Source organism: Pseudonaja textilis, chromosome 9 (genome assembly GCF_049901715.1).
Source record: "Pseudonaja textilis isolate UNSWEBS1 chromosome 9, rPseTex1.2, whole genome shotgun sequence".
Lineage (NCBI taxonomy): Eukaryota > Metazoa > Chordata > Lepidosauria > Squamata > Elapidae > Pseudonaja > Pseudonaja textilis.
The window spans coordinates 15,959,572-15,981,891 of NC_141998.1; the positions used below are offsets into that span (position 1 = coordinate 15,959,572).

The window sequence follows — 22,320 nt, forward strand, 5'->3', positions numbered from 1 at the left end:
AGAAAATGAGGCTGCTTTTTCCAGATTAATCTTTTTCCACAGGAGGTTAACTGCTTATTTTTTCACATTCCAACCCATTCTTCTTGTAAAACGATAACTTAGCATCATGATGGGAATTGCCAAGTCATAAGCACCCATCCCATTTTATCTGCCAGGGAGTCTTTGCATTATGATGTTTTAGTGTGTTGGTTTTTGTGGAAGGCAGCCGCCAAGCCCTGGACAGCTGGAATAATGAATCACCTCAGCAAACAATGCCTGTGGGGTGGTTTAGTCATCTGTTGACCTGATGGATGAGTGGGGCAGGGATGTATTCATTCACCATATCTCCGCTTGTTACCACAATTTAATACACAGTGCTGGCTCCTTTGTATGGAGCAACTTTTCCAATACATCAACCCTTCACAATTGAACATTTAGATCAGGGGTACCCAACCTTAGCGGCTTTAAGACTTGTGGACTTCAACTCTCAGAATTCCCCAGCTGGCTGACTGAGGAATTCTGGGAGTTGAATCCCACAAGTCTTAAAGTTGCCAAGGTTGGACACCCCTGATTAAATGTTTGGTTGCTCTAGTTAATAACTCCAATAGATTCAGTCACACTTGTAAAGCAGTGGTTCTCAACCTTTTCTTCACCGCGGATCTTTAATTACCTTTTGTGGCCACTAACCAAGACTTAAGATTTAAATCACGACATTTCTTCAAGTCTTTGTGAATTCCTTGTGATGACATCGCCACCCCCAGGTCGATAACCACTGTTGTAAAGCATGTATGTTGGCAAAAATATATATAAATCTATGGTCCCTGGAGTTGGACAATAGCTGTTTTGTCCCAAAATGTGCTACAATTTCATTCCATTTAAGAATATGGAAGGGGGATGTTTCCATGGGGTATAATTCAGTTCACCACTGGCATGCACCTGGGAATACCTCAACCCTGCTTGTAAAAGTTACAAGAATCATGTCAGAGCTGTAAATACTCCACAAGTCAATAAAGAAACTAGTTGTTAGATGAGGGTGGAAAAAAGACGAGGCAACTGAGGGGAAAGGGGAGAAAGTCATGGTAAAATGAGGGGACCACATTTGCAGGATTTTATTGTGCCTTCTCCCAAATCAGTGAGAGTTAAGATAAAATGGATACCTCATTAAAGATGATCATAGGACATCTTGATTCATTTGGACAAATAGATCCTGAACACGATTTTCCTCCTTTTGAGATAGGCTGCACAGCTGCTATTTATCTCTCAAGGGGAGATAAAATTAGACCAGGGATCTGCAAACTTGGCCACTTGTGGATTCAAACTCACAGAATTCCTCAGGCAGCCTTGCAGGCTAGGGGATTCTAGGAGTTGAACATCACAAGTCTTAAAGTTGCCATGTTTGGAGAGCCCTGCATTAGACAATAGAAAGGTCAAAAGAAAGGTCAAAAGAAAACTGGGGGTGTATGATTTGAAACATTAATTAACAAGGTTTTTTAAAAAATGAAACTTGTGTGAACTTTCCATTCATTGCATAAGGATACAGTTGTTTTAAATAAGACTGCAACAAGAAACAGCAATAGCAATAATTCTCATATCAGACCATTAGACAGGACCAGTGTTATTCTCTTTAATATTATAAACACAAAGAAAATTCTGCTCAAACCTACAATATTTAAACATTTGTACAGTTTTTTTAAAAAAGAATATTACAACTTTTAAAAGAAAATATAACATTTTTATATGACAAAAAATACATGCATCTTTAAATTTAAATTAAATTGCAAAATCAAAGTAAACTGAAATAATATGTTTTGCTTAATCAGTGATACTTTATTTAGTGAAGTGACTTTTCAAAGACCGGAGGGGAAAGCTCTGAGAATATTTTTTGAATCTGTGTAGCTAGATCGCACACCTTCAGGAAAACAGTTCAATTTAAAACCATATTGCACCAAAACCACCTGTTACATAAGTCAGTTACACAGATTTTAACGGGACAAATTCCCAATAGCTATTGTGTACAGGCATTAACAACATGCAACGAGTAGAGTTGACCCAACTACTTCAAACCAGTGGCTTTACCTAGCCATTGTATCAGGATAACACGGATCTTGACCACATAATTAGAAATCGCTCTGTCAATTCACCTCATTCTTAGTCAAACTCAAAGGTGAACAAAATGTGTGTTGAATGCATTCTGGACAAAAGCTCTGCAATAAACATTTCTTATAGAGTTGCATATTTGCATCTTTTTTTATGAGGATCAATGAGAAATTCTCTATGAGATACAGCGTTTAAATTCTGCTGCAATATATTTCGATAGTAAATTCTGCAAATGAGCTAACACCATGCCACAATTCAAAGGATATCTAATACGGATGAAGACGCTAGAGAAGTTAACAATTGAACAAGATTTGTACTGGGATCACAGTGTTCAAACTGGAAGAAGGAAAAAGAGCTTACACAAGAGGTCCCAATTCTCACAGAAGAGTTTAGCGATTTTGAAAAGCCATTACAACTTAAAACACTGTCAAATGAGATTGTCCGACCGGTTCTTGGGCAAAACAGTCCAATCCAAAACTAAATAGGGGAATGAGCATTTAGATTTCAGGAACTTATCACCTGTACATGTTTTCTAACATTTATATGCATCTATAATTGGAAGGAACACAAATTTCCCCTATAATATAAAGACAATATATAACTTTTATAAATAAAATACAATAAGAGGGAAAAACACTTAAAACAGTGTCACAATATAAGAAAAAGAATTCTTGATGAGATTCTGTTAAGGGAGAGCCTGACATTTCTCCACCTTCAAATAATAATATCATCTCTTACGTTATCTGGATCAAATGGGCTCTGTAAAGATGGAACTAATGGAAGCAACTTGCTGCCAAGTATTTTGACAATCTGGCTGGCCAAATAGACTTCTCCTATCTCAACCAGCAGGGATGCTGGTCCCACCCTCATCTAGCATACAAGGTTGTGACCTCATTTCATAGAACATTGAAAAATAATTTCTAAAACCTTTCCAAATTAATTGTATAAACAAATAGCAAACAATCCATCTCTGTAAGTTTCAATGTAAAGCAAACAGCATTTTGCATCAAAACCCTATCTTGCATAGCAACCTATACCCACACAGCAAATTCTCATAAGGGAATCATATTTATAAAATTATATCATTTACATTATATAAAATAATCACACGCTATATATACACACGGCACTTGATATCTGCTGCAATAGTTATAAAAAATATAGAGCCCATTTTTAATCACACACATATACAAACGCACACACACATACACACACACATTATTCAGTGTGGCCAGTGGTACTGCTGGCACCACTTTTTGTCTTCTAGAACAGATTTTTAATTTTATTATGGCATTATTGCCCTTGGTAGCAGCCATGCTCCTCTGGGTTTATTTTTCATTCCTTGCTCCAATTATAAAATCAATCTTTACTGCTTGGGCCAACTGCACTTTTAGAACCCGGTGTCTCTGATTATTAGATATTTCACCTTGTATACGTACTGGTTAAAATTGAAAGGGGAAGAGGATTTACATAGCTATTCTCCTGATGCACGCATCATTTTTGTACAAATGAAGGACAAATTGGACTATCGTTAACAGCACTGGATGCCTTGGGTAAGGCAGCAAAGGAAACAGGGTTAATATTTCTGATCTTGCACCACAACTTTCCAGGTTGTGTAAAAGTTGGGATGAAGTTCTGAAGAGCAACATGTAGAGAAGTTAATGTACTCTTAGCATTTATTTCAAAAATGGCATGAAATGTAAATACTGACTACTACAGATGGAAGTTCCAAATACTCCCCCTGACTTGCAATCAGCTAGGCTAATAAAGCAACCTTAAAGCAAGAGAAACTCTTTGCTTTCTTTAAAAAGAGAAAGAAAAGAAAGGATATTTTCATTCGAGCACATTTCTGCCAATTTTCTTATATCACAATTACATGCCAAGTTCTTCTTTACCTTTTCTTCCCCTAGCTTATGTTTTGCACAACACACTACTATATCGTGAGAAAAAAGTAACACAATATATGTAACAAGTGAACAGTATTGTATGTGAGACACACCAAGGGAACCAAAAGATAAATTTAAAAACATTTAGAATAAAAACAAAGGACAATGCTACAGAATAGCCACATTCAAGTGTTCCCTTATTGTTGAGCAGGTGGCTATAAATGCTACTGTCATTTTTGTTGTTGTTGTGACAATAATGCAAGGCCTGCCTTGTTCCTCTTGCTATCAACAAACCAGCCTAAGAAGAACTATATACTTTTAATACATTCACTTACATAAGCCTAACTGCCAATCAGAAAGACTTTGCTGGAACAACTGACAATCATTCAGCATCAAATGAATCAACAAGTCCAGATGTTATGATTCCACTAATAGCTTGTAATTTTTGAGACAAGCTGGGATTCTTCTATCTGATTCATACCACTTAGCTATATAATCATAAGCTGCAGTCCAACCTGGGCCTCCGGTTCTCACTCTTGTGTCTATTTGCTAAAACCTTTACATCAAACTGCAACACTAATTTTCCAATGGTCACTGTCCAAGGAAGATATCATCTATAACAGTGTTTCTCAACTGTGGCACATTGAAAATGTGTAGACTTCAACTCCCAGAATTCCCCAGCCAGGTCTTCAAGATGCCAAGGTTGAGAAACACTTGTCTATAGTATCATCAATCGTCACAATGATTTAATTCAGGGAGGTATGGGGAATTGGTTTTTCCGGAGTTAAATAATACACAACAGCAAAAGGGCATTTTGAAACATACATTCATAGGACACTGCATCTCAAAATGAAAAATAAATAGTGATTCTAATAATTAATATTTTTGCTGTCTGTCCCTTCAGACAGCAATTCTGCTGTGCAGTTACTGGCTTTGCTGGGGTATCAAGGACGGCCATTCTTTAAGTCTCTTGTATTTGGAGCTGTTGATGTCCCCCCAAACTGTCCAAGGTAACACCCCCGTTTGAAATCACCTCAGTCTTTTCATGACAGTGTTTTGAAATCGGCCGATGAAAAAGGGGGCTCCAGTTTAAGGTGGCATCAGATGTCTCCAGATGTGCACTGGGTTCTGCAAAGGGAGAGAACAATGATCAGCATCTGTTTGTCAGCTACCTGAGCAAAAGATTTATGCAAGTCCCAGCTGGCTGCCATTTACTGAATGTCACTATTTCATCTCCCACTGATGCCATTTTGTGCAGCATCTGGCTAAGAATCCAATCTAATTATAGCTGGTGAAATGCAGAAGTACAGCTAAAGATATCCTTAGAAGTTTTTTTTAAAAAAATCAGGTCTGTGATTGGAATCAATCAATCAATCCTCACAGCCTAAGCAAAAGAGAAAGGCAGAGGAAATTTCTTTTGTAAAAGCTCCTTATTTTGCAAAGCACTGTTAGGTATGCCGAGTCAGAACCACAAAATGTATTTGTTTGTCCTTACACGAATTCTGATTTCTCTGTGGGTGAATTAAAATATTTTAGTTATAAAAAATGCCAGCACTATACCAGTTTGGGGCAGGGGTTAAGGCATCAAACTAAACATTGGGAGACCATGAGTTCTAGTCTCACCAAAGGCACAAAGCCAGCTGGGTGATTGTGGGCCAGTCACTTTCTCTCAGCCCTAGGAAGGAGGCAACGGCAAACCATTTCTGAAAAACGTGCCAAGAAAACTGCTGGGAACTTGGCCAGGCAGTGTCCATGAATCAAGACACCATTGAATAGGAGAGAAAAAAAATATATACAAATGATCTAAGAGATAAGAACTGTAAAAGCTTCTTGGATGAGAAGCGAAACATCTTCAAGGAAAAACAAAGTAAGTCCAGTTGCCTTTTGAAAAAAAGCTCCCTTGGGACAACTGTGGCTTGGATGACTGAAAATCTCCACAAACATTAAGAAAGAAGCACATTTTCCCATTTTTTCTGACATACCTGATGTACAATTGAATGGGCTCACATTTTCTTGGCCATAAGAGTCTTGATGTGATGGCGACTCTGCCTTCTCCTTGTCATTTTCCTCAGTCTCAATGCTGCATCCAGGGACTGTGGATGCCAAGCACATGGCCACAATCATGTGATTTAATGGTTTCATTTCTAGGCTGTCTTGCTGATAAGGTGCCATCCTGGGCATCACTGGCACAGAACTATTGCCAAAATTGCCACTGGTTTTAGTGAAACACCTATAAATACTCAGGCCAAGACAAAATAACATAGATCAGAATACATATCATGTTTCACTGACCAATATCTTTATTTCGTCAAACTATTTCTATAATGCTTGCTGTGCACTCATCACCAGGAAATATACAACATGCACATGCCTCTGTATAATCATTCACCTGCAATGAATAGTAGATCTGTAGTAAGTTACCAAATGTCAAAATTAATAATGCATTCAATCCATAACTAAGATATGTAAGGCCAGCAAAAGCTGTGTCTTATTTCAGTTTATATAAGAGTATTTAAGTAAATTCTGGGTTAGATGTTGGTTAGGACATTAATGACTAACATTAAAATCTTAAACTTGGTTTAGCAGCACAAGCATCTACAAAATGCTTATTATTACAATTATTAATGTACATAATGGCGAATATGCTTTACTGGCCAAGTGTGATTGGACACACAAGGAATTTCTGCGTCCAATAACAAGTACTATTTTATACTTCTTTTCAAGAGCTTATCTTGATCATTTTTACTGGGGTAATTTGGGCAATATAACTAGGGATTTGATTGTTTGCTATATTTGCCAGTTTGCTCTCCAAATTGGAAAACCTGCTGCTGACAGAATTTCATTCATGATGACATTCTTCTCCACTGTAAACCTAGAAAGTGAGAACATGCTTATTGATTCTTCCCAAGAAAGATACTTTGATAATTCTCTCTTATTCTGGATTGTGAACAGCTAGTCAAGCAAAGAAGGAAGTCAGTTTCTTATTGCTGAAGCTACTCAGCTTTTGAACAAAAGGAAACAACAAAAAAGGCAACTTAACAACCCAAATCCTTTGTAGGCATGCTAGCTGTAATCCAAAGTTTTGGGAAGCTGCCAGTACTTTAAACATTTGCAGCTGGATCATCACTTCCAAAGACATGAAGGCAGTTATCAAGTTGTTTTCTCAGCATTCACAGTAAATGCTAACAAGCACTTTACTTTATTATTGGTGATTAAACATAAATTTAGTGAAAAACCACATCACAGTTATATCTATTTAGGGAAGATGTCAGAACTGTTGCATAAAGCATAAGGTCCAGAAACAATAAGTATCTTAAATGATTATATAAGTAAATGCTGGATCTAACAAAATAATCTGGAATGATCACTCTGGATTTTGTATTTATCTTTACACAAAATATGAAGTCATATTCATCCTACAGATTTGTTTGTTGTAAAAATGCTAGACAGCAGTTCACAGATTATTTCAAGGCTTTCAAATAAGCCATTTAACAACACCTTCCCATTTGTTTTTAAAAAGTGGGTGAATTCTGATTTATTCAAGATGCTTGCTACAATTTTTAGCAGATGAGAACCAACAGACAAGATAAAAGAGATGGGAACTCGGGGAGAATATAAAGTGAGGAGTATGGATATTAATTCATTATGCAAAGATGATGTCCATGTGGGGCAAAATGCAGCACCCTAACTTTAACCATTACATCAAAAATTCTCGTAGTTTTCCATCTTTAGGTTAGCTCTAAACAGATACACAGAACTCACTTAAGATGCAACATGTAGAATTTTGAGTATTTTATGTAGTATTGCAAGAACAAAACAAAAACAAAAAACTGACTTTTGGCTGCCAAGCCAAGTTGGCACATTTTAACTTTCATTTTTTTCCACCCAGTGAGCTCTGAACATGAACCATAATCCAACACCTTACATTTTGCACCATGTAAAACCCTCAACTTTCAGTTTGATTTAATGGAAAAGTGACAATGCAACTCCCTGTATGTGCCTGGTGTGCTAGGTGCTGTGGGACCGCAGTAAACAACATCTAAATAAAAGTATAATTTATAACACGGGCAACAAGCACAGATTGCACAATCCCAAGATTGTTATTATATGAGTCTTCAATGCAGAAAAATGAGGTTGCCTTGTGAAATATTAAGAAAAAAAGAAACAACTATTGACAGAATGTTACTATTTCATTTTATAGTCCATCAATCCATTTTAGGTTATGTGCTTACTTAAACTGAAGCAAAATAGAGGCTCATATGTAAAAAGTTAGTTTTTGTATGTTTCTCATGGAAGAGAAAAAAATGGCTCAACTCTGCTATAAACAAGCGTTAAAAGTATTTGCATAAAGTTTTTTCCCTTACTGCATGAGCAACTAAGCTTAAAATATACAGCCAACACAAGGCACGCATTTTATAATCTACAAAGCGGAACTATTATTCCACGTTTATTTTGAACAGGATGACTAGTAAAATAGTGGTGTTGAACCACAAATATTGAGTTTATTTGGTTTAAGGGACAGCCATGCACTACATGAGACCAAAGCGCTCCTTCTGGGAATTCTTTATGGTTTCTGAGACAGTTCATAACTTCAGGGCTGGCCATTGTGGTTAAAACCTGCTAATGGGAAACTGGAAAAATGGGTGGGACCTAAGCCTTATAGGGTCATCTTTCTGAACGGAGTAAGATTTCTTCATGCAGGGCAAGCTTTCTATGGAGCAACTTCTGGACCATCAACAGAAAGTTTGCAGTGGGGAAGGAAAAGCTGAAGCCTTTAACTTTAAGCTCAGGCTCTTGCTTTATAATCTTGTTGCTGGAGGAGAGCAAAAGGATCTGGAAGTAGCTTTCAGAAAAGAGTGAAGTTGGGACAACCACTGTGGATAATATTATATCCAGCCTAACCACTCGCTCAAGAACCAGCCCATAAGGCGGGATACTATTTTTATGCTTCCTTGCAATTCAGGGCATGCAAGACTCTTCTCAGAGCAAAATCTCCCTGCTTCTGTCAGGCCATTTCCATTTCAATATTGCAAGGAATGTGCCAGATTGCGCTGCTTCCTATATAAAGAAATGGCTAATTTCATGAAGAAATGTGCCCATAACTGACAAAGCTGAAATTTGGTTGCATCTTGTAGTTCAGCCCAGATTTGGAGTCAGCTGGCATCAAAATTGAATAAATAAAATAGTTCAAGCAAATCCTGCAGTTGATAAATGTCTGTGTAGCACAAAACTGCCCTCAGTAAGTATAATTGACTAAAACTAGCTCTGTGCTTAAAACTGAAGGAATTTAAATTTTTTGAGGCAGGAAGGTTTCCAGGTAGCCGGTTTCTAGAAACCATTTAGTATTTTCTACATGTAAACCTGGAATAGTAATAATGCAAATATCAAGATGCACTTGCTAGACACATAGTTGGGATTGCTAATCTGTGTAGGCTCAAATTCAGAGTTCCAAATGTCTCTTTGATCTCTTTAGCTTGATTACCTGTTATTATTCCAGCAGTTCCTGCAATTGGCATACTCTGAAGGATCTGTTTGAGGGACTGATGTATATACTTCACCACCCTGCACGATGGAGGAATTTGAAAATCAAAATAAGGAATCACAAATGAATAGTAAGTGAAAATTAAACAAGCAGGCACAGTTACATATCCCACAATATTCATAGAGATGAGCAATTATGGTAACTTTATAACCTGTGGACTACAACTCCCAGAATTCCTGAGCCAGCATGGTCCTAAAGTTGCAAAAGTTGCCCATGACTGTGCTAAAGGAAAATGTTATGACTTAGACATACATGTACATCATCATTTTCTTGGCCTTATTTTCAGTTTGAACCGCCCAAGTTTAATTTGAAGAAAGAAGTGAAAATGCTACTGATGACAGATATGAAGAAGATTTTTATTCACTGGAAACTACTGTCTGTTGGTGGAGACAGGATGTTGCTTGTGTGACTGATGAAATACAATCAATGTCACAGTTTCTTCCAATTATTCCAATTAGATCAGCTTGCCTGGCTAAACTCTGGGTTTGAAATTCGCTAATATTTTTACAGATGCATTAATTTGTCAGCCAAAAGAGATGGAGAAGGCAGGCAAGGGGATTTCTGAGCTCTTGGTTTTGGCTGTACAATCTTTGCAAATAAAAACAAACAAACCAAACAGCATTAATAACACGTAACTCATTGCTAAATACTATGTATATGGGAGATCTGAGAAATACTTGCAGATACGGCAACACAAACAGTAATGTGAATCTACATTTTAAATACTCAGATCCCTTAGGGGAAGGCAAAATTCAAGACAACTGTTTCCAAGTTGTGGCATGCATATAGGATAAAATAATTAAACTATTGGGAGTGGGCGGAAGGAGAAACAGGATAACTTTTTCTCATCTTTGAATCTTGGGAACTAATTCTGCGAAGAGGCTGCAACACCTTATTTGAAAATGTTGCCATCTATGCACAACTACTTTCAATTCCATAATATTTGTTCCATGTTTGGGAAGGGTTTTTTTTTAAGCCACAAAGAGCAAAACCAATGCTTTAGCGTAGATTCTTCCTTTTTTATGCAGAACATCAGGGACACTTCTCCAAAGAAAAGCAGGATATCAACTGATTAAAACTCAGTAAGTGATGAATAGCCACAAGCAAATAGTTTAAAAAGTTTCAAGGATATTGACCAATATAAGCACTGGAATCTCTGAAATAATTGCATACTGAATGATGAATGCAGGATTTCCTACTTGAGTGAAATAATGTTACTTGGAGATAAATTTAAATGTGAGAATTAGGCTTTTCGAGAGCCTCTAAAAGAAGAATCTTTAACACCTGTTTTAAGTTTGTGTTCTCAGGTCACCCACCCAGCCGCCTAGGCTCTAATTTAATTTCACAGCTGCTGCGTCCACCTTCCCCTATATGCTTACATTTAAATATTCCTAAAATCAATGTTTGGATTAGCCTTTAAATGGGTCTTAAGGATCTAAGAAGCCCACAACAAGGAAACATGAAGACTGTGAGAGATTTAAAAGGTTATCTGAACGGCAATTCTTGTACTTCTAGTAATCTGTTATTCCATGAAATGAAGTGTTTATGTTCAATTACCAGAGTAAACAATTGCCCTCTCACCCTCCCACTTGAAGCAGATGATGTTACTTAATTTCTGAACACATTCCTGGTTTCCCATAAAACATTCAAACAGTTTTGTGAAGGACCTCTAACCTAGCGGCTCCTCCTGAGTTGTTGCTACTCAAGCAGCAAGAACAATTATCAACCTGCATTCTTTACTCCTCAAACCTTAAAACTCTGTCTGAACTGTCTTCAGCTTAGCGTGAGTAAGGGAAGCTCTATTTAAAGTAGGCTTCATAATAAAAATACAGCCTAAGAGCTGTTTTTCAAAACAGACGTGAATAGAATAGTTCATTCTTAAAAAGGAAGTACTTAAAAAGGAAGCAGATATTATGGTGTGGCTGAGCAAGAACAAAACAAAAAAGGAATTCTTTGGTTTATGAGCCCATTTTTGGCACACTGAAATGTAATTAAGGGCACTTACTTAAAATTAGATCTGAAGTCTAGCTTAGTCATGAAATGACTTGGCATACATCAAATCTGTGCATATTAAAAAAAAAAGTGATTCTCTTGTCTGCTAGGAATCCCCTCATCTGACATTATCAAAATCTCAACATAACATAACATAAGAGTTTGGATTTTTTTAGCATAGTTCCTGCAAGTGCAGGATCTGGTTTTTTTTTCTCCAGTTCAACTCAGTGTTGAACTGTTGTCTGAGCCAGATGTTGTGGGCTGAGACAGAGTGACGGATGGCCCACAGTCTCCCAACGAGCTTTCATGCCTAAAATGGGACTAGAACTGGTTTCTCCAAAGGCAAATGTCCTTACTATTATGAAAGAAAAGCTAAGGTATGGACGTGGGCAGTTAATTTATCAGGAATATATAAATGTTGTTTTCAAGTATACAAAAAGCTATATCCAACATTAGTCAAACTGATTTTTGTTCCCATGACTAAAATAACCTTTTCCTTCCACTCTGTCCTCATTAAATCTGCTGGGGGGAGGCGGAGATCCCTTAATATTGGAAAGGAGAGATTTGATCTGCTACTTATGACTACTCTTTTGGCAGAAAGACACTGCAGGATACAATTCAAAAGCAAGCATGGAAACCCAATACAAATTACCTCTAACTATGTGCTTGTTACCTCTAACTTCACATTATATTTGCCTATGCATATTCACCATTTGATAAAATAGCATCACGTGACCATAAAAATGTTTTATTGCATTTTTATGGTTTAAAACCTTTCAAACCTAGTCCCTCTGAAACATTAGTTCTTAGACTGAACCTGAATTTGATTGAATCAGCTTCACACATTTATATACAAAACCCTTATTCTTAATGTACTAACTTTTTTTAATTTCTAGAAACTGAAACTTTAAACAAAACCAGGCATCTCTGACTGATAACAGAACCTCCAGTAACCACAGGAATGACAAAACCTTTGTTCCCATTCAGCAATGTTTCCATTAGAAAACCCTGACTGCTACCAATTCAGTAACTTAGGGTCTATTCAAAAATGAGTGTATGGAAGGAACGTACGGCCTATAGTAAATGAAGGTGTTCAAGTTTCCAAATGTTACATTAACAAAGATGGTTTTTAAAGCATCATTAAGTGCATATTTATATTTAACAATTTATTAAGTCTTTAATTTTAGTGAGTTGAGCATACTTCAATAGCTGTCCAATAATATAATCTTCAAGAACAAGACAAAAATTATATGACATTTGCAACATCTCTCTTTCGAGGAGAATGAAGCCCTTTACTTTCATTTCCAATGTTCATAACAATCAAAGCTTCAAAGAGCCTGATAGATAAAGCACTGGGCTTACTTACATTTCCTATGTGATGGGCGTGATCATATTCTATGTGGGTTCGGGAGAGGGAGTTAGAATGTCCCGGATAAACCCCAGTTCCTCCATTGATAGCGCCATTCATGATCCCATTCATTCCATTAGCAACCTTATGATGGACGTGGAGGCATCCATTATTATGTTTTCCATTACTGATAAAGTTTCCATGGACGCCACCATTAATGCGGCTTGTGCCTGGTAGCGTTGTATACTGAACCATCTGTCCATTGATATCTGTCCCTTGGTAGAGATAGCTGGGAGGGTCATACTCTGTAGAAACAAGGAAGAAAAAAAATCCTTTAGAAATTGCAACAAAACTTAGATGCACTGCATGCAGACAAAGATCTCGACCTATTTTCCCCTGCATTTATATACCATGTCAATTAACAGTTTTAGTCTATAGCAAATCTTACAATAGGAAGAATCTTCCTAAGTATAATTTAAAACAAACAGCAGAGTTGGCTTCACTTAAAAATAAAAATGAATCTCTGTGAGCCTTAATCTTCATTAGCCAAATCAGGAAGGCATGGGGTCAGAGTAAGCATTAAATTTCATAGCATATTTACAAATTCGTTGTCTTTACTTATATTCTCATTTAAGTGGAGTTCATGATAAAAATACATAGCAATACTTATGGGTTACATTGTTTCATGAATTTAGCAGTCAAGGTCATGTGACTCAATCAATCATACTTTATCATGGCCAGGGCTAGGAATAGTAAGCAGTAGTAAAGATTAAAATAAAATAGTAAAAACACTAATAAAGTTGGTTAAATAAAATAAAGTATTGGATGATATCAAAATAGTTAACAAATATCCTGAGTCTTAAACATAGGTTGGTGTTTCATTTTTATTACTACTACACAGTTTTTTGTTATAACCTGCATTATAGAGGATTTGCAGGCTGAGAAAAATAAACTCCTCTAGAAATTGTCTTTTCTTTCACAGTAATGATAAAGCAGGTGTGAAATATATCGAGATGTGGAAGGTACAGACTTCAACGGATAGTTAGGGCTGCAGAAAAAACAATCACAGCCAGCCTGCCTTCCACTGAGAATCTGTGTACTGCATGAAAAAGGGGACTGATAAAATACCTACAGACCCCTCACATCCTGGACATGATCCATTTCAACTTCTCCCTTCAGGATGCTGCTACAGGATGCTGCATGCCAAGATAACCAGGTCGTTTTCCCCCTGTGCCATCACTCTGCTGAAAACTTAATCCCCACAACACTGTCTCATTTCTCATCTTCCCTACTATCTTCTCCTATTGGCTTCTTATGATTTACCATCTGTTTTGTAATTTATAATTAATGATTGTAACTATGATCTATGTCTTATTAATAAAATAGGGTTTTTATGCATGAAAAGGAACATACTTTGCAAGGCGTTTTGCTGACGGTTCTTCCATAAACACATGGCAATAAAGACAATCAGAATGAAAACCATCACTCCAAGGACACAGGCAACTATCAGGTACAACATGTTGCCACTCCGCATTGAACCATTTGGTTGACCTGCATTGCTCCCAATTCCACGGTCAGGGAAATTAGGTGGTGTACTAAGGTCTTTTACTGGGTATTCAGATGCTCCAGGTGATCGTTTCACTATTTGGAATTAAAGCAAAAAGGTTGAATGAAAAAAAAATGGTAAATGCAAGTATTATTCTGACCTTAGGCAGAAATTCAGCAACAACTGAAAATGCTTTAAAATTATTAAATCCATTCGTTATACAGTACTATTAAAATTAGATGCATTTGTTTTAGCATACAATAAATAATCACAAACAATCATAGAAAAATGAAAAAACTGAGAGGGACGGTAAAGATTGACATATTATTCTACTTGCCTTCAGTTTAAAGAGCACTGTTTCAATTTAGAAAGGCATAATAAAGTATATGCTAGTTAGACAATGTTTCTCCCCTTTTGATAAACATTGCTTTTAAAAACTGACCAAGTTTCCTTATTAATAAGCAGATTTATGATCAGAAGCAACAATGATGGATGACATCACCTAGTTTGGTAATGAAACGTCTGCAAGAAAACCACCAAGCTCAGAGAGCACCAAAGATCCCACAACTGTTTCTTACCTTTGGTTTCACATATCATCACATTGCTGTAGTCACTTTCTCCTCCTTCGTTGTAGCACTGCATTTTAATATCATACGATGTTTCAGGTTGTAGGTGACTTATCAAGTGCCATAGTTTTGTGCCTGGGAAAAGAAAGAGCAAAGAGAAATGCTATTTAATAGAACTGTATTCTTTCAAATGAAATGCATTATAAAAAAGGTATAGAAAATCTTATAAGAGACAAAAGTTAAGTCTATTAACCTCTGCATTCATCAAATATGTACAAAAAAAGCACAGTTAATTCCTAAATTAAATCACTGATAAATCTGATAAATTGTTTTTATATGGTCAGTTTAGGCAAAGCAGTATCTTCCATGTCAGCCTTTTCTAATCCGTTGATCTCTAAAAGTATGAATACAAAAATGTAATATATTCAATGGGGCTACTACTGTACATTCTTAATAAGAATATAATTATACAAGGATAATATTTCCATCTTATTTAACAAGGACTTGTGCACTGATCTTACCTTCTACAACATCTCGCTTGTAATCACTATCATTGTCACTATCTGTTGGGCGATAATAAATGTAAAATCCTTGGATAGGCGTGTTGTTATTACTTGAAGTAATATACTAAAATAGAAATGTTTAAACATGTGAGAATTCAGAACATTCAATAAGGAATAAAGATGTAGAAGAGATAGATTTAATGACACTGCTAAATGAAACTGAAAAAAACCCACCCAATTTAAACTTAAGCACTACCTAGGGAAAGAATTAATTTTATAGTATATTTCCATCTTCAGTTTTTAAAATTAACTTACATATTCAATCATTAAAAACTGAAACAATTAGAATTAGAACCTAAGATTTTTTAAAAAGATATCAGCATTTAATATGCTATTTTCTTTGAATATTCTAGTATATTCTCATCACTCACTCTTACTTTTTATACTGCACTAAACAATAAACAATATAAACTACCAAAATGGAAAATGACCATATGCAAACCACAGCCTGTTTAGAACAGCATTTGTAGAACACATGTGAAATGTTCAAAGTTCTTTAGATGGCACTGTCTACACCTAACCATCTAAGAGTGCAGAGCTTTGTTCTAAGACAGTTAGTGAACAAACTGTTTTTATTGTGCACACAATACCTTTCAAAAACATAAAACATTATTTCTAGAAAAAGAACTGGAAACTTACAGTCCACTTCAACATGATCTGGGTGTCACTGACTGCTTCAGTATAAGCAATGTGAGGTCCTGCAATGGGGCGGTTGGAATATCGGTTGGTAAAGCCAGCCACGTTATATGGTCGAGAGGGAGAACTTCGAGGGCTTTCCCCATAATTATTAACAGCAATTACACGAAACTTATATGCAGTTCCTTGAAAGAAAAAGAAGAAGGGGTGGGGGGGGGGAGAGAGTGAGAGAATATGAGATTAAATAAATACCATTCTGGGGAAGGAGAAATGGCCAATATTAGAACAAGGCATGCATATAAATACCTGGATCCAAATTGTCAACTTCCACTGAAAGTTTAGATGGAGAGATATTATCTGCTGCAATTAGCCATTCATTATTTCTGTTAACACGTTTATATTCTACTTTAAAGGCAGTGATGGGTGATCCACCGTTTGCCCGTGGGATCCAAGTGACATAAACGGAGGTTTCTGATGCTGTTGAAATAGTAGGCCGATCTGGTGCCTCAGGAACTAGAAAAGAAAATACACAAATCTTCATATACAATCGTGTACCAAAAAAAAACACCAAATTGATTTTTATATCTGTAGGTTGTTTGTCAGTCAAATTAAAAAGATACACCCAATGTTTAAAGGGCTTATGGAATGGACTTGAAGGACAGAAAAAGGTAACAATCAGAGAAGCAGAGAAGCCCATTTCAAGAAGCTGGTTTATGTTTCAGACAGGCCCCTCACTAGTTCACACGAAGATAAAAGGAGGGATGGGGGAAGGGCATTCAAGAGTCACAAAATTCCGTTACTACAATAGAAGTATTCCTGACCTGTATGGCATGGGTTTCTTAGTCGGTTCTACACAAGGTAATTTAAGACTTAATTCTAATCCTTCTTGAAATGCAACTTTTTTTCCAGTTTTCAAAGACAGAATCAAAGCTACGTATGGAACCAATCAAACAAGCCAAAAGATGTACTGGCTGCTACAATTTATTGACAATCCTATGCAACAATAGTGAGTTAAGCCAGAACATATGGATCTTGAAACATTAGCACACCAAAGAGAATTGCATAACTTAATTCACAACCATGGAATTCCTCTCTCTTTCTCTTCTTTCTTTCTTCTTTTTCTCTCTCTGTTTCTTATGTAATGTTGTTATGTTATTTTTTTAATTGTAAATTCAATAAAATTTATATATATAAAATTCACAACCATGGAAATGGACACAGAACCAGTTAATACCAAAGTAAGTTCAGCTTATTTTAAAGAAGCTAAATAGGTTTTTGCATGATAGCGAGTCTAAAATGTAAAGTGAAATTCGCAGATTCATGAAAACTTTTGTTACTATCTCTCTTAAGTATTAGCAGCTTAAGTACTTTGATACAGTGGTTAAGGCACCAGGATGGAAACTAGGAGACTATAATTCTAGTCCAGTGTAGGCATGAAGCCAGCTGAATGATCTTGGGCCAGTCACTCTTGCTTAACTCTAGGAAAAAGACAATGGCAAACTACTTTTGGAAAATCTTGCCAAGGAAACTGAAGGGACTGCTCCAGGCGGTCCACAGGAGTCAAACATTGACTCAAAGGCCCCTTCCCCCACCAAAAAGCTAGTATTCAAAACCATGCAGATTACATTAATACTTACTGAACTCACTTGAAGTTAGATAGCAGTGGAGACAGAAAAAGGGAGAAAAGGAATGTTAGTAAGTCTGATTACAATCATTATCTGAGATATTATCCCAAAACTTTTTTGTATGTTTTATATCAAGTTGTACAAGATACACCATGAAGAAAAGAAAATATTTAATTGGAAAAAGAAAGGTACAGTGTAACACTGAAAAACTATATTTTTAAGATGTTTCTAACTTACCTTTGCACATTGACTCAAATAATTCAGAATGCTCATTACTTTTTTAACAGAATGAATATTATATTCAAGATATGAAACCTGACTGGATTGTTTGAAATCAATTTATAATAACAAAACTATTTTGAAATGCTTTAGAGTTGGTGGTGTATAATGTTCTAGCTTTTGAATAGTTTGTTGAGGGTTTTTGGACATTTTAATGATATATGTTATTGTTTTATTATATTGACCAGTCATAACAAATTGGGATAGCCCATAAATCTCATAAATTATAAAATCTGCACATTTTTGCAATATAACCAGAGTGACAGAACACGCCCTATAGTAGCATTTATTTTAGTAACAGAAAACATTTAACTAATGTTAAAACTCTAAGTATAAATTCCTTTAATTCTAACACCTTGGCATATAACCTAAAGCTGCTTCATAAAACAAATGGCATGGAAAAACAATAGGATAATCCAAGCCCTGATACTATACAAATTGCAAAAATTTTGAATTAAGCATAATTATGCTATTATCACAGAATTATGCCAATGTTCAGAAGCAGGATGTTGCTTCTTGCTTCAAAAGAAGAATTGATTGCTTCCCGAAAAAAACATTTAAACATCTAAAACTGTCTAAGATCATTAAATTAAATGACCCACTTATTTTCCTCAGCAGAGGTTTCACAAAACATTGGAGCAGAAGTGATTTCTGGTAATACTGTCTAAATCATTAACCGCAACAAAGGAAGCAGCCTCATACAAATTCAGTCTATTTATCCACCTATCTTATTATGACAGATAGACACACAGACACATTTTCCAGGTACCGGGTCCTGGTGAATCATCTGCTACTTAATCTTTAAGCTACATAGTTTGCATGCAAAGCATATATTCTATCACTGAACTAAACTCAAAGGAAGAGTTCAGTGTTTGGAAAATGTGCTCTCTTATTTTCTTCTGAAATTTCTTCTGTTAACACACAAGTGACCTTGGAAGTGCACAACTAACAATGTTTGAAAGGCAGTTTCTAAAGTACATTATTTTTAGATTTATTGGTGGGACTTACCGCCACTGTGTCGAGACAGATCTGGAAGGACCACGCCAAAATTGTTGGTTGTTCCTTCTTGAATGACAGAATGCTTAGGAATGCCGATTGGTTGAGAGGGTGTCTGTGAGGTTTTTGAAGAGGATGACCTTTCTGAGAAAAAAAAGATGTGTATTCAGGAAATAATTTAAGGTGTCTTAAGGTACTTTTCGAGTCTTTTTAGTGTTAGTCCCTTACATCTTATTTACATCTTGTTCTATGCTGAACAGCGGGCAACAAAAATGCTGAAAACCCCTGTAATTTACTCATGTTGCTTTGTTTAATTACTGATACTCAAGGAAAGCTTCCACATGAAAATGAGCTAATGGAATAGGCTCAGGAGAGACTCTGGGCATCCACAAGTATATCAATGTGAAATGTTTAAGAAATGCTCTTCCACATATGAAACATCTTTGACAGAGTTGCTCATGGGACAGGGAATCTGATTCTACCCTGCTCTGGCATTTCCTCTGCTGCTTTGGGGAACGAAAAGGAACTGTTTGTTAGGGGAAACATGCCAGAGGTTTCCTAGTGTGCAAACTTCAGGAAAAATGTCACCTAAAATATATTTCAGGGAATAATATGAGTGGTCTAACAAAAGCTTTTTTACCTTTGCTTGTACGAAAAGTAAGCATGGAAGGCTGACCTTCACCAGCATCATTTTTTGCAACCATCAAGACTTCATATAAACTGGAAGGTTCCAGTTCTGTAAGACTAAGTTCATTTTCACTTCCAGGAACTCGAATTGTATACCAGTTAGTAACATTGCCATCCAGCTGTAAAAGGAGAATTAAAAAGTGATAGCAAAAACTTAAGTTTACAGGAAGGTAGGTAAACAATTTGCTGGTTCTAATGTTGAACTGTATTATTTATATCAGGGGTGTCAAACTCACATCACGGCAGTGTCACGTGACACATCGGGACTTTCCCCCCCTTCACTAAACTGGGCATGGGCGTGGCCAGCACATGACGCAAGTTTGACAGCCTTGATTTATATAGTAGCCATCTGGCTATCAAACTGTATTTAAAAACAAAAGCAGAGGCACAATGAAATGCTTAGGATCGCCACGTAAGTTCCTTCACATACTTCAAAATGTAAATTTCAATCTTCCTGTAATACAAGGCCCAAAGATGTTTAAAACAGGCCAACTTTCATGAATTATTATTACTGCCAATGCTTTAAATTGATGTAGAGCAGCATCCTATTTTTACTCTCTCATCGCTAATACCAGGAAAAAAACCAAGTTTTTTTTAAGCCACAAAAACTAATATTTACTTAGAGCCAGGATAGTCCTACCTTGCGATATTTCACAAAATAAACATTGATTGGCCGACCACCATCCTTTCCAGATCGCCAGACCAGGTTATACTGGTCTGGCTTAAGTGTTTGTGGAGGGCTGAGAATGATGGGAGCTTCGGGTGGGGAAATGCCACTGGATGTTTTTTCTGTAGTGGTTTTGTCAGTCAGAATCTTGGCCGGAGACTTTCTGGGGAGACCCGTTTCTGAATCCAGATCTCCATCTCCATCATCGTTCTGAGCAATTTCAAAAGGTGGAGCGTCTGTTTTTGTACTGGCTTCATAGGGAACTGCAGAAGAATGTGAAGATTAAAGGCAGGCATTGTCTCAAAGATCTTTACAAATGACACTTCACACTATCACTTCTCCCGTCGACCTTTCTTTGTAACTGAACCAATGTATACCATCACAGAGTGATTTATAACTTTTTTAAAAAAGGAAATTAGATTATAGCAGCAAATAAGAACAGTTTTTAATTGCAATGCAAGGGTTCCTATGGTTTCTAGATTCTTATATTCATGGCTAAATCTATGTTGAAAATAACAATAGCAGTAGCACTTATATACCGCTTCATAGAATTAGAATTAGAAGAACGTTATTGTCATTGTACAAGTACAGCGAAACTGTGGATGCTTTACAGCCCTCTCTAAATAGTTTACAGAGGCAGCGTATTGCCCCAAACAATCTGGCTCCTCATTTTACTGTCTTCTGGAGAATGGAAGGCTGAGTCAATCTTGAGCCAGAGACTTGAATTGCTAGCAGCTGGCAGTCAGCAGATAGCCTGCAGTATTGCATCCAAAATGCTTCAAATGCAGGTAATCTTCAACTTACAAGTTTGTTTAGTGACCGTTCAAAGTTACAATGGCATTGAAAAAAGTAATAGATAGGATTTGTAAAGTAAGCATTTCATTGTGCAACACTTTATGCCTTCTTGCCTGCCTCTGCTGAAATACTAATCGGTTTGCTGTGGGTAGCTGATTCATTAAAAATGAAGGAGGGAGAGTTTAATTGTTTCAACATGAATACTAATGTGTCAGCAACATCAGCAAGTTGAACCCAGCTGACCTCAAAACATAACACTCATTATAATCTCAAGTCTGTGGTTATAAGTGTTGTTTATAGGCCACAATTCTAGAAACAGACAGCTATGGTTATTTAAATAATTCAATTTGCAAAGATCTAGCACAGAAAGAGCATGTTTCAACATAGAAAGCAACAGAAATGTGATGAGCTATAAAATGTATAATTTTACAATGTGGCAATTTGTGGATGTTCAATTAGTGCAAATGGACCAAACATTTGCACATTATTTAGTAAGACAATTGGGATGGCACTCACCAACTGTAAGGAAAGTCTCGGAACGAGCAAGTCCATAATCATTTGTTGCTTCACAGATGTATTTCCCAGCATGCTCTGCTGTTAGAGGCTGAATATATAAGGAACTTGACCCACTGCGAGACATAATGAAGTAGGCTCTGTCTGCAATGGAGTTACTGCTTCTTGACTGGGAGGATGACTTATGTGATTTTGAGTAGAGCATCTGTGAAGGATGGGTGCTAATTATTCCATGCCTGTTGTACCAATGAATTACAGGGGTAGGCAATCCAGTGGCATTACATGACAATGACACAGTGTCGCCCTCTATCATTTTGGTATTTGCTGGAAGTGAAGTTATAATTGGCTTGGAATTTTTGTCTGGTTAAAAAATGAAAGCAGAAAAAAATACTATTTACTAAGAGAACTGAATTATCATCGGAGACTAGATGAATAGAAGAAACTTGGATTGGTAGAGAAAAATAGAGGTCCAAGTGATTGTTTTTGTTTATTTTAAATATTTACATACTGCTTTGCACGAACTACTTCATGAATCAAATTAATTGTCTTATATGTTAAACAACCAAAGAGAAGAACGAGTATAGTAAAGGGGGAAGGAATGGG

At 36.5% G+C, this 22,320-nt stretch overlaps 1 protein-coding gene across 4 annotated transcripts in view; it reads right to left on the reverse strand.

Annotated features, from left to right (window-relative positions):
• Positions 1-1,589: 1,589 nt before the first annotated feature.
• Positions 1,590-22,320, reverse strand: part of CDON (cell adhesion associated, oncogene regulated) — an 84,525-nt gene continuing 63,794 nt past the window's right edge. For 3 of the 4 annotated variants that reach the window (XM_087939018.1, XM_026718076.2, XM_087939019.1), the window contains exons 8-20: positions 21,721-22,077; positions 20,383-20,672; positions 19,696-19,861; positions 19,068-19,199; positions 16,462-16,668; positions 16,159-16,340; positions 15,478-15,583; positions 14,969-15,091; positions 14,258-14,485; positions 12,863-13,149; positions 9,445-9,524; positions 5,945-6,192; positions 1,590-5,090 (exon numbers count right to left, since the gene is read on the reverse strand). In XM_087939018.1, the coding sequence (XP_087795144.1) occupies positions 4,924-5,090; positions 5,945-6,192; positions 9,445-9,524; positions 12,863-13,149; positions 14,258-14,485; positions 14,969-15,091; positions 15,478-15,583; positions 16,159-16,340; positions 16,462-16,668; positions 19,068-19,199; positions 19,696-19,861; positions 20,383-20,672; positions 21,721-22,077 (2,573 nt within the window). In that variant the 3' untranslated portion in view covers positions 1,590-4,923. The remainder of the gene's footprint in view (positions 5,091-5,944; positions 6,193-9,444; positions 9,525-12,862; positions 13,150-14,257; positions 14,486-14,968; positions 15,092-15,477; positions 15,584-16,158; positions 16,341-16,461; positions 16,669-19,067; positions 19,200-19,695; positions 19,862-20,382; positions 20,673-21,720; positions 22,078-22,320) is intronic. The other variant, XM_026718077.2, reaches the window with a different exon arrangement.